The sequence below is a fragment of the Struthio camelus genome, chromosome 3 (assembly GCF_040807025.1).
Source record: "Struthio camelus isolate bStrCam1 chromosome 3, bStrCam1.hap1, whole genome shotgun sequence".
NCBI classification, from domain to species: Eukaryota; Metazoa; Chordata; class Aves; order Struthioniformes; family Struthionidae; genus Struthio; species Struthio camelus.
Genome location: NC_090944.1, coordinates 15,925,261 through 15,938,402, shown reverse-complemented (window position 1 = coordinate 15,938,402; position 13,142 = coordinate 15,925,261). Strand labels below are relative to the sequence as shown.

The window sequence follows — 13,142 nt, the reverse complement described above, 5'->3', positions numbered from 1 at the left end:
GAACATTGCAGCGTTCAGGCAGCTGTTAATGATATTTTTCTCCAAAGACTGAAAAACAGAAACAAAGGGTCTGATGCAGCTGATGTAATTGTCACGGGCAATTCACAGTCATGTCGTGAATATTTCAGAATCGTAGTCCTACCTAGCAAAATGAAAAATAAGGGACTGTTGCACGTTTGTAACAGTTCCCAAATCTTACCAGCGAGAAGGATGAACTGCTCTTTAAATATTTTTCTTTTGCAATATAGCACATATCTGTCAATTAAGCATCTATTTGCAATGTACTACAAGAGAACGTGTGTAGCTGTGCCTGATTTCAACCTGGGATATGAGCCAGGTATCTCACACAGCTGATGGCAAACCTTCCCGAGGCTTTTAATGTGAAGAGCTGCTTTGTTCAGCCCCCCCCCCCCCCCCCCCCCCAAAGCTGGTCCGGAGGAAGACCCTGGACTGAACAAGGAGAGTTAACTGGTGACCTAAAAAGTAGCTGTTGCTTAGGCACTGGTGATGATGTTCCCAATAAATTTGCTTTGCTTAAATAGGATACAACATGAGTCAATAAAAGGGAACCTTCAAACTTTTAAAGGAAATATTTTTTCAAAGTTTAAAACAAAGATCAACCCAATGGACTGGAAACCTACATTTACAGTGGAAGAGGAACCAAAAAAAGACGTAGTTTGGTGCATCCCAGTTGGATTCCAAAAAAAAAAGGCACAATTTCAAAAAACCTTAAATGTGCTGGGAAATGTTCAAGGAAAAATATTTCATCCAAAAGGAACTATGTAAGCAGAGGGAAAAACTAAGTAAATCAATAAGTATGGAAACAGGAAAAAGGGGAGGTTAACAGTAATGAATACGAAGTATAGGTTAAAAACTGGCTGCTGCTAAACGAAGCTGAGAGAACCAGTGAAGTATTAATAGCCAATAGGAGTAAAAAAAGGTCATTTAAAACCTGTTAGGTTCAAATTTGCAACCTTAATCAGTGATAAATCCATTGCTAGCTGGGGCTGATGAAGTAGTTAAGTGCAATATAGAACTATTTCATGGATATTTCTCTTCTGTGTTTGGAAGGAAGCAATGAGTTTTGATTCCATATTAAACCATGGACCAAAACCAGTCACCTTTTGTAGCAAAGGAAGATGTGAAAAAGGATTAGAAATTGAATTCTCAAATCAGGCAAACTGGCTATCTTAGAAACAGGAGTCTTTAGAGACCCAGCTGAGAAGCTGTTTGATCCACTGTTGCTGATTTTTAATAACTCTTACAATTCAGGGGGATTCAGATAGCTCAGGGCACTGCCAAGGTGTTTCCTGTATTTTGAAAGGGTGAAAGGCAGGATTTTAGTACAGTGGTAATTAATTTTGCAAAGGATCAACATCAGGCTAAGTGGTCTCATTAGGCATCATGATGGTCCTTTGCAAAAATATCAGAATAGTTAATTTGGTATTCCATCAACACCCAACTAGATACTGATCATATAATGAAGAGAATCAGTGTTGTTTCCTGGAAAACGAGTCTTGTCAAACAAACCTGTTGTCTTCTAGGTTTTTTTTGTTTTTTTTGGTTTTTTTTTGGGGGGGGGAAGAGTTGGGGGATTTTTTTGTTTTGTTTTGCAAGTTTTTGTTTTTTTGGGTTTTTTTGTTTTTTTAGTAAGACATGTATGGCTGCTAAAGACAACTGTGTTGCTATAATATATTGTGATTTCTCCAAGGCAATTGGCTGGTATTATATGGAATTAACAAAGCACACATTAGAGAGATTAAATCTGTTTCGCTGACAGATCTCAAAATGTAGCTGTTAATGAGAAGATATGACTGAGCAAGGCCATCACTAGCAGGCATTGATTCTTTCTTCAGCGCTTTTTAATATTTTTACCAACAATCTCAATAATAGCAAATCTGCCCTAGTAAGGATTGCAGGTGACACAGCACTTGGTGGAGTAAAAATATTATGAGTTACAAGTTATTCTAGCCAGTTATCTGCTTGTCCTGGTTAGATGGTCTCAAGCCGGTATTTTTAAATGCAAAGTCATATGTTTAGGAAGTGCAGTTGCAAATTACACCTGCACAGCAGCCCCGTTCCCTTTTCTGAGGACGAGGACACGAAGGATGCCATTCACAACGGCACTACACAAGCTCGCCTTGCAATGCAGTGCATGAAAGGTCAACGCAATATTGGACGTATCTTATGAGCAATAACAGGGAGATGAAAACACAGTGGGAAGAGAGTGTTGCTGCATAGAGCAGTGCTAAGGCAAATACAGGTCTCGGATCCACACGTCCACATGTGGAAGTACTGGCTGAGGTTCAAAGGAGAGCTGCTTGAATGACCTGGGGTTGCAAATCAAATCGTTGACATGAAATTTAAGGAGTTGATCAAAGAAAGGTTGAGAGGTGACTCGATCACTGGGGCCAGGCAGGAAAGTTCTGTGGCTTGCAGGCAACGGCGTAGCAGATTACAGGGGCGACAAAGCGAAGTTAACGCATCTCAGCCTTGAAACGAGGCCGGTTCCTAACGGCAGGAATAATTAAACAGTCAGCTGTCACGGGAGTGGGTGAACTCATGAACACTTGGTGTTTTTAAGATAAGATTAAATACATTTCTAAGAGAGATGCTGTCTGGGGAAAAGTCTGCCACCTGCATATACACAAACTCAGATTAACTAAGCACAGAGATCCCTACTGACCTTCATCGTTAATCTATAAATTCTTGGTTCTGCTCATTAGCATGAATCACAAAAAACGTGGTTCAAAAGCAGCAACATGAACAACTGAAAAATTAACGGTATGCTATTGATCTCCCCTCAACAGGAGTCATTCAATACCAAATTTGCAGGGAAAATCTTGCCGCATGGCTTTTGGTTTTTATTTGCACTGTTTTTACCATGCTAGTACCTAGTCGGTGTGACCGCTTAGAGTATGGGGGAAAGAGGTGCATGTGATGATAGTCCCTGCGTAGCATACGTGAAAAATTAAAGGCCCATTAAAATAGTTTTAATATCAAGTTAGACTATGTTTAATGAAAAAAAAACAAAAATTAATGGTTCAGGTCTCCAGCTCACAACCCAACAAGAGCAAATTTGAGCACACATTTTCAGATTTAATCTGGTCTCATGGACGTCGATGAGAAATCTGCATTCACCTAGAGTTAACCCTTTGAGGGACAGTGCCAAACATGCAAAGAGCAGTCATACATCTGATGTATTTTGAGATTTCGGGACTTCACACGTAGGTGTTGAAAATCTTCCACGCAATGTCCAAGGGCAAGCAAACATTTTGCATTTCCTGAATGTCAGACAAACAGTCCTGGTTTGGCAGCTTGTGTTCGCGCTGCAGGATGGTTGGAGGCCCTGAGCGCGGTGGTGGCTAACGGCAGCGGACAGCGACCAGGAGCCGTGATGGGTGCTCCTCACTTTGCCCAGCTGGCCACCTCCCTCCAGCCTGCGCGATGGTTTTTGCAAAGACAGCCCTCCCCTCCGCCGCTGGAAAGGCCTCTCTTTGCAGATAGGCACTCTCCCTTCCCGCGATGCCCTTCAAGAGTTTATTTTTGCACGAGCAAAAAGAATACAAAATGGGTTTCTGTGTATGATTAAAAATTCCATATCCTGCTTGCTTAGGATACAGGCAGCATGCAAATGCAAGTGTGCTACAGAGATCCTCCACAGGGTAACGGCAGCAGCACGGTGGTGCCAGCAATAATTCCAGGGAAGCTAATTTAGTACCAGCAATTCCCAGTAGGCACCAGAAAAGCATTTTCTTCCTCCTCCTCTCACTGTTAACCAGTAAGATTTATTAGATGGTGCTGCCAAATGGAAATCTTTAATAAAACTTAGATGCGGGCTGAACAGCACAACAAAAACAAGGACAGTCTGTGGTTTTTTTTTTTCCCCCTCTCCTTTTTAAATAAGCCCTTGTTCTCAAACAGCGAAGCATGGTGGCTTCTGTACTTAACTACTAGGCATTGCTAATGTACGGCACCAGCCGCAGATTCTCCCGGCTGATTCGTTTCCTCATTGCAAAGTTAGCGGTAACTCCAGGCATTGGAAGGGGTTAGAGCACAGCTTGTTTGGACAGATATTCCCAAGTGGAGCTATTATGGAGCACGGTTCCTTAATGGCTGCGCACTCCTCAAGCCCGCAGATGGGAAGGCTGGTCTTTCGGCATGCAGTGTTCGCAGCTAGAAGTGCCTGCGGTCCAGAGGGGAAAGCCTAAATCTTCCAGCATATCTGGAAGGAGACGTGGGGCTGGGACTGTGCTCAGCAGACAGCTGATGAGAATGGCAGCAGCAGACTAATAGCAATAATTTCTGTAGCAGTTTATGACATGAAGGATTTCTGTGTGCATTAAAGTGTAACTGATACATACAGAGCACTTGGGCCATTACTGATGTGCAGCCGACTCGGGAATAAAACGTCGCTGTTTTTCAGCAACAAGTAACAATGCTACATGATGGTTTTGGGTCATTAGCAAGGGAAAGCGCTCACAGAATACAGGAGAATATAACTGGAAGGTGGCCAAAACACCCACACTAATAACCCCGCTCCAAGAAGTGCCATGATATCCTCGTAATTGACCATGACTAATCTGGACCCTCATTTATCCATCTCATTGTAAAGATGACACCTCTGGCAGCACAACCCGGCCGCTCCAGCTCGAGCCCTCTAACACATAACTGCCCGGCTGCCAGCCCGGCTGCAGGCACCACGGAGGCTGTCAGCACCACTGACCTCGGAAAGACGCGCTGGCGTCCAGACCACCACTACCCACGGGGATGGCGGCAATGCATTTCACATCCACGTTGCAAATCACCATGCAGGTTTCACAAGAAGACCCCCTGTTTTAAGCGAAAGCTCATGGGATGCTCGCAACTCGGACTAGCGCTGTCATGGAGCCACTTCATAGAGTGGCTGGCATGCCCTGAAGGCTTTGCTTATCTTCGTACTTGCTACACCCAGTTTATGAGCATCTTCCACTTACACTTGTGTTCTGATCAAACCCTTCTGAAATCTTATGACAAGACAGAAACTCATCCACTAATAAACATGGGGAATTTTCTTCTGAGCAGATTCGCTGTAAATCTAACTGATAATGTTTAATAACATGCTTTGGAGTGGCTCCAAAAAAATTACTGTATGTGTGCACGCACAGAAGACACAAGTGAGGAGGTAGAGGAGCTTTGTTTGTAGTCTCCAAAGATATTAAGTTTCAGTGAATCAAAACAACGCGCTAATTCAGCCGTTTCAAATCTCTTTTACAACCTCAGACTTTACAAGACAGGATTTCTTTTTTCTCTTTTTCTTTTTTAACATTCTCTAATAAGACAGATGAGATCTTTAGGCCTAAGCAGGAAATTTTAAAATATCAGTAATAATAATAACAATAAGCAAAAGTAAGAAAGTTTTGGTTGGCACTCGCACTGCTTGGTGCTATGCCTAGCTGTTGTGACTGGGAGAGATGGGTGCTTGAGTACGGGCTGCCAGGGACATGGCTCTCAAATGCTGCAGAAAAGAGATGCTGGCATTCCCCCCTTGGGTTGCTTCCAAATTTCTGCACGTTGGGAGACTTCTGCTACAAGATGATTCTGAGTGGAAGGTCCATGATGCTCTTCACAGGAAGGCAACCACCAAGTGGAGCTGCTTGAGCAGGCCCCCAGCTGGAAAGCCCCACAGGCTCACACATGCGGAGCCCTAGACCTCTGCGCTGGATGTGGAGAGTGGTTTGGCAGGGTTTGCAGATGCCAAGCTGTTGAGCAGATTGCAAGGCTGCTATTCATGTGTGATTTTGCTAATTAGAAAGCAATGCAAAGTCAATGAATCCACTCTGTCTGTCAACTCATTTAATGGCCAGCTGCCAAAGAGGATCATCTCCACCGTCCCCAACTTGCTCAAGGTGGGGAAGGAGGAAGTTAACGGTGGGGAGGCAGAAGAAGGGGTTGAAGGGGTATTCAGATGATACAAGCACTCCAAAATAGAGACAGACAGACGCGCACCGACCCCTAATATGCTCAGTCTCATTGGGATTGTCTTTTGGAGCGTGATGCAAAGCTTTGTGGGGGGCAGCAGGTGGACTGGATGGGGCAGTGTTGCAGGGGAATTGTCACAGTGTGTGATAGTCTGATATTATTGCTCATCGTTTGGGCAATCAAGGACAGCCAGACAAATCAGGTGAATTGTCTCTAGGGCTGTAGATCAAGCCTCTCTAATAAAAGGAAGCAATTGCCTGGGGAACAGAAAGCACAGTCATTAGCCTGTTGGCTAATGAATTTGCAAAATGCTGGAACGTGCTTTCCTGTAAGGAGTGGAGAAAACGACCTCCATTTGATGAAGATTATCTTCACCCTGGGCATGTTGTTTGATACGTGTAAGTTCAGCTGTTCTTTAGCTGCTGCCCTCAAAGCTGCCGTTGGGTTGTCTTCCATAGCGAGGTTATGCAGTGCGCAGCTCTTTCCTTGTCAGGTTCTGGCAGGCTGTAATCATTTTATCTCCCACTATTAATGGCACCGAGCAATAAACTTGCATTCTAATTATTGTAATTATTTCTTCGTTTGTACGTCAGCCATGGTAATGATGTTTTTACAGCTGATGGGATGGCAGGGAGGAGAGAAAAGAAATATTGTCACAGTAATGAAGAGACAGCAATGAACGTATTACTTTCCACTCACTTTCCTTAGGGTTTTAGAGCCCACTTGAGCTTCCTCTTCCCTAAGGTCACAGAAATTAACAGCGATTATCCTAATATTGTAAAGAAATAGCAGTCTAGGATTATATTCCTAATGGATCTTAAGTATGTACCTGCCACTTCAGCCCTGGAGATGCCTGAATATCTCCAAAGTCCCCTGCACAGGCACTGCTGCATATTTAGAACTGCCAGTTTCTTGATAGCAGGAGCAACTCACTGTTTTTCTTAACCTCAGGCAAGCTAAAAGTGCAACGCCAGTCATATCCATGGAAATTGCATGTGGAGAGGGCAGAAACTACTCTAATCACCATTTAAAATTCGTACGTGGTCTTTGAAACAGAAGGTGGAATTCAAGCCTCCATCCAATGCATTAGTACCATATAGGCCACAATATTGAATTTCTCAGCTGTTGGTCATGAGTTTATTTCCGTACTACAGCCTAGCTGTTGGAGAATAAGGGTAGCACTGGCACTGAAGGCCAGACTTAGCTACCAGCTATGAAGGGCTGGTGGTTGCTCGGCTCTTGTTCCCAGGGTCATTTACAGTCTAGCTGCAAGCGCCTCTATGCGGGATCCTCCCTCTGCCCATCCCCTTGCTTCCCTCCAGGTCAAACACTCCTTCCAGAGTAATCTCCTTGGGTAAGGGATAGCGTTGGAAACTGGTACAGCCATAAACGTCCCTTTCTGTGTTAGTGTGAGGTGCTGTTGCCTATACCAGCGTGACAGTAAAGTAAAACTTAGCTGGGACCATTAATGGGCGCTGGGGTTTGGTTATCAGCACTAGCAGGGCAGGCCCTGGGCCCATGCGCCAAGCTAACACGTCTTGTAATTACCCCTGATTTGTAATTTTGCAGCCAGATCTTTCCTAAGGATCTTTTCTTGTTTGGGAGTTTCTGTTTGGTTTTCCCCATTGCACAAAGCAATATTGTATTGCCAACTTAATCCTTGTGGATTGATTTTTTTTTTTCAAGTTTTGTCATGAGGGTATTTTTGTAATGACCAATCAGCCTTTCATTAGTGAACCAAGGCAGCAAGGCTGCTCTGTACCGTAGCCCAATCTCTGACACCAGACCCTGCTCCATTGGGCACTTCCCAAACCACGTCCCAGTTAAAATAACCTTCACTGTCACTCAGCTTCGCTATTAAGAAAACAAAGCGAAATACAACCAGCAGCTACCACCCAGGAGTGCCGTTTCCAATTTTTATTATTGGTGCAATTTTTATTTATAAGCAGCACGCAGAGACGCCCTTACACACTGAAGGCTGCATTGAGCTTGCTGCACAGCCACGGGCAGCGAGCAAACTATGTGCCCCGCAGGATGTGGGCTTAGCAGCACGGTGAGTTATACCTACGTGCGAGGCTCTACCCATAAGCAAAGCGGTGGCAAGCGTGTGTAGGCAACGCTGGCAGGGCAAGGGAGGCGCGTGCTGCTAAATGAACTCGTTTGTCGGATTTACTGGGTCAGCGACTCTCACTGACCTCCCCCTCCACCTCCCTCTGCGCCGTACAAGCCCTGGCACTAGTCCCTGCCGGGCCACTGCTGCTCTGGCTCCAGCTCCGGCTGCTTTGGAGGTGGATTTGTTCCCTTTTCAGAGCCGTCTTTTAGGATGGCACTTGCTTTACTCAAATCCTCCTTCTCCCCAATTTCTCCCTGACGTTTCAAAAATAATTACCAGCGGTTCAGTAAGTTCATTAGCAAACTCCCTTAAGACCCTGGGCTATGTATCATCCAGCCTTGCTGATTTGTGGATAGGCTCTAATCAAGTGTTTCAAGTCTCTCACTCCCTCCTCCTCCTTTCAGATTAACAGTTATTTTGACAAGATTCTCATTATTTCCTATTTCCTGGTGGTATCCTGGGACTAGGCTTGTTCAAGTCCTCACTGCTGTTATTGTAGGTTTATTTTTAATCTAAGACTTCACAAGGACATCAGAGTTTTGCGTTCTTCCAAACCACGTCTTTTTTTCCGCATGCCATTTTAGTCCCCCTTCATTGGGGGTCACCCAGGGCTGTCTTTTACATTTGTCACTTTCTGTTGTTGTTCTTCCCACTGCTCCAAAATTAGCTTGAAGAAATAAATTTGCTTCTACCAAGCTAATGGGGTAATACACCATTCTCTGACTTCTTAGATCTAGGCCATTGTCTTTTCTGCAATTAATTTTGCTAGCTTCCCCTCGCCCTTTCTGTCCTGCTGTCCTCTCATGTACACATACTATCAAACTCTTTTCCTTCCAGATGCAACCATCCACACTGCCTGTTCTTGACAACAGACTTGCCTCACAAACACCAGCAAAAACAGCATAAGCCCCATCCAGCTCAACAACTTCCTTAAATTTTACAGGCAGTTTCCCATAGAAGCTCTTTACGTCCCCGTTCTGCCCAAGATCATTTTCTCGGGAATGCCAGTCCCTGTGTCTCCGGCCAAATGGGAATTCCCCTTCTCTCCTGTTGCCCAGCAAATTCCAGCTCCTTGGAAAATGCAAAGCAGAGGTGCTCGCGGCTTCAGTTCACCACTCCATGGCGGGAAGGCAGGAGTGGGAGGGAATGAGACGCTCCTTAACACTCTTTTTCCTGCCTAGCTGTCTGCTGCCTCTGTCATGCTTTTACCCTTTCCAAAAACATACATACATCCGCAGTACCAGCCCTATTTACTTCATGGTCTGTCTTCATTAGCCTAAAGCATATGTTTTGCTCTTCACATGATTGCTGGAGAGGCTCATGGGTTAGGAGGAAGGAGAGAGGAGGAAGAGATCAGGCTGAATGCCCATGCTCTCAAATACATTTCACATCTACACACCTTCCCCAATACCAGCAGTTTAAGAACCACTGAATTAGCCCAACCTCATTATCCTTGATTTGCGAGAGATTTCAGAATTCAAATATTCTCATTTTTAAGAAAGCAGTAGGGTTTTTATGTTCTTTATGCAGTAGCCGATACCTCCACTGTCGATCCCTCAGTTCCGTATCCGCAGCCGTCCATCAGTTCTGCAGACACCATGTTTGTTTTCCACTTGACAACGCTCCTTCTGCCCCTCACTTCCTAGCTTAGTTGGGGAAATGTAGGAGGAAAAATTGAAAATGGGAAAGCCTTGGCCATTTTGACCCCCCTCCCCTCAACTCGCAACAGCATTCATTGTTTGCTGGAGAAGTAAATTTAAGAGAGGGATTAATTTTACACTGCACAGGGAGGGAGGGACCCAGAAGAGGAGCTCTGATTGCTTTTTTTTTTTTTTTTAAATCTGTTTTTAAAAATATTCGTGGTGCCATGGGCATGTGTACTGGTACTTTTGCTGCAGATTCCACATGTGGGTTGGACAAACTACATCTTTTTCAGATTCATTTCTGTTGTTTAAATTCCAGGCAACATTTACCTACCTGGCAGGAACATGAAAAGGATTAATTTGGGGGAGAGAGAAAGGGAGAGGGAAGAGCAATGCCCACACAGCTTTCTAAAGATAAGAACAAAAAGCATTTTCACAGTTTACCCACTTATTATTAGAGATTTGTTCTTTTTAAGCATAAAGTAGAAAGCGCTTGATAAGACAACTAACTAAAACTTTCTTTTTAATATAGTGCTGTGGTCCTTGATGGAAAAATTTATGCCACTGGTGGGATTGTTAGCAGTGAAGGACCTGCGCTGGGAAACATGGAAGCCTACGACCCTAAGACAAATACTTGGACACTTCTCCCAAACATGCCATGTCCCGTTTTTCGACATGGCTGCGTAGTAATCAAGAAGTACATTCAGAGCGGCTGATGTTACCAAGAAGTTGGGTGGAGAACTGCTTGTACCTGTCGTGAGCAGGCGAAAAGAATACTACTACTAAACAAACAACAGCAGCAAAGAGACAACCAGTGAACCTATTGCTCTAAACTCTTGAATAGTGTCTACATTGAATGTAGAAAAATCATCCTCACCTTTTGGTGAACAAGGAGCAAAGAGCTCCGTGCTATGTATGATAGTGTAACTTAATAATACAAGTGTGTCACTAGATGTTATAGTGGCACTTGTTCTGGACGTCGGCTTTTGGTCAACCCAGGTGCAATAGAATTTCACATATTTTTTAAGCTGGGGAAGAGAGGAAGAAAAATCTGCATTTTACTTCTAGAGCTCAAGCTTGATTCTTAAAATAACCATGCAGATTAGTTTTACTGCTACACTTTAGGCATCAAGGCTACTTGAGAGGTCAAAGTGTCCTTACCACTTTGATTCCTACATTTGTTTTTAACAAATACATGCTTTTCAATACCAATGACTGAGATGTGTGACAGATGGCTTACGTTGATGTCAGTCTTCCATCGGATCAAATGGATATTTCAGCTCTCTAGAGCAGAGCCCAAAGGGGGGTGAGGTGGGGGCTAGGGAGAGGAATAGCCATTGGGAAAACAGTTTCATGTAATACGATGAAAAAAGGTCTGTTGGTTGTATGAATTCCTGCTCCCGGTGGTACTGGTGTGTGCATGCACAGGCACGCGCACATTTGCTGGCAGTGGGGGTTCTTACGTTTTACTCCCGTTTTCTGCTGATGAGCAAACTTGACAGTGCTTGAATCCCGTAATGCAAAGTGAAATTGGTTTCGACTCCAGAGGCCTTCTCTGATTAAACTGCATTTTAGTTCTTCTGATTGGACTCGCATTAAAAAAAAATACGTTGTAACGTGGGATTTCCAAGTTTTCAACAAGTTGAGAAGAGGCCTCCCGTTGCGGCTACGCACTCACTTTTGGCTCTCAACCAAAATTCCTTTTGTTGGGATATATGCCACTATCTTTTCCTCTTATGTAAGTTTGAGGGGTTTTTTTTCTTTTTTTTCTCCCTCCCCCCCCCCTTTTTTTTTTTTTTAAATTTCCCTATAGGTGTGGGGATCTTACCTTATACTTCTCTTATTTACAGATTTTTAAACACACAAGTTTAAATCCCGTAACAGAAAAATGCATAGATTAAGCCCAGTATAAGAGACTTAAAATGATTACTATGTAGAGTTGTAAGTATATGCACAGCACAGGGGTTATATTTTTATATATATTAAAAATATTGTCTATCCAGAGAAGCATTGTGATGTGGAAATTCTTTATAAATTTATACATCAAAAGATCAAATGGGAGATGGTCTGGGTAATATAGAGGGGCAGGGAAAAGATTCTTAAAATCGAAGAGAAAATAACCCCAAGCTAAGGATCATCTGATTTCTTTCCAAGTAGAAGGAAAAAAGTTACCAACCATACTTGCCTTTGCAGACTCAAATTCCAAATGCCATGATGGTATTCAAGAGGGAGGTCTTTTGCAAGGTGTGGGTGAGATCTTACAGTCAATATCTAGTTGAATTTCATACCAAATATGTTAACCTTTTTATACTGAGGGAGGTCTGCCTACAGCTTTGGGGAAATCAATGCAGATGGTTAGCTAATCATCTTATTTTATTAAAAATCATTTATAAAATAAAAGAAAAAATGAAATTTGTATCTTGCAGTATTTAAAACAATGTGCTCAAGTCAGCTGAGTCAAGCTATAGGTTGACTCAAGTCTCTCATTTTGACAGTGAGGTTCCAGCCTTTGTTACGCAGTTGTTTTATTTATTCTTTAAAGAAAAAAAAAATAAGCACAACAAAATTATATACTAGTATGTCATTTAAAGTATTTATGTCAAACAGGGTGCAAGTGTGAACCTAAAGATTGGAGCACAAGTTTCTAACTGCCTGGGGCAGGACTAATTTTAGTGTTGGTGTGTGTCTACCTCCAAAGGAGGTGCTACCTGTCAACAAGACCTAAACACATTCAACATTTCCAATTTAGCTTACTTCTTCATTTCTCACACTGGAACAAAACTGGCTATTTCTGTGAATAATATTAAAAACAGGGTTATCTGTAATGGTATTGTATATAGTTTATGTTTACTGTTAAGTTCTTGTTATATTATAATAAATATATTTATAGATCTAGATCCAGCATCCGGATTGGATTACTTTTGTCACGAGTGAACGAACAAGAGACAATGCCACATCACTTCAGTTTTCATCCTGGCCACGGAGGAAAATGTTTTCATTCCAATTAGTTTTTCCTGCCAATCCAAAAATGTATTGCCAATATTTAAATGCTTAGTAGCTTCCAAAAACCCTGCACGTTCTCATTTCAGAAAATTTCTTGGAAGTGATTTTGGATTCTGCTTATCAGGACTTTCTTCTTCATTTCTCCATTTTCCCAAACTTACTACTAAGTAAAGAGCCAAAGGGCTAACATTCATAAAACTATCTTGAAGTTTTATCTTAAAACCTTGCTCAACAGTGCTTGGGGAGGAGGGGGTTGTTTTTAATGAAAGTTAGGATTTGTACTGCACCTCTGCTGTGATGTCTAAAAGATGAAAGTCACTTTTGTCCTCTGGTCAAAATTCCTTCATATCTCAGAGTGGGAGCTCCGTAATTCAGAGGACACTTCTTTCAGAGAGCCCTTAAGTACAGCAGTTCACAGTTTC

General features: G+C 42.9%; 1 protein-coding gene across 4 annotated transcripts in view; it reads left to right on the top strand.

The window, feature by feature from the left end:
* The window catches only part of KLHL29 (kelch like family member 29), a 382,418-nt gene extending 369,827 nt beyond the window's left edge, over positions 1-12,591 (top strand). For all 4 annotated transcript variants that reach the window (XM_068937065.1, XM_068937066.1, XM_068937064.1 and 1 more), the window contains one exon: positions 10,250-12,591. In XM_068937065.1, the coding sequence (XP_068793166.1) occupies positions 10,250-10,433 (184 nt within the window). In that variant the 3' untranslated portion in view covers positions 10,434-12,591. The remainder of the gene's footprint in view (positions 1-10,249) is intronic.
* Positions 12,592-13,142: the final 551 nt, after the last annotated feature.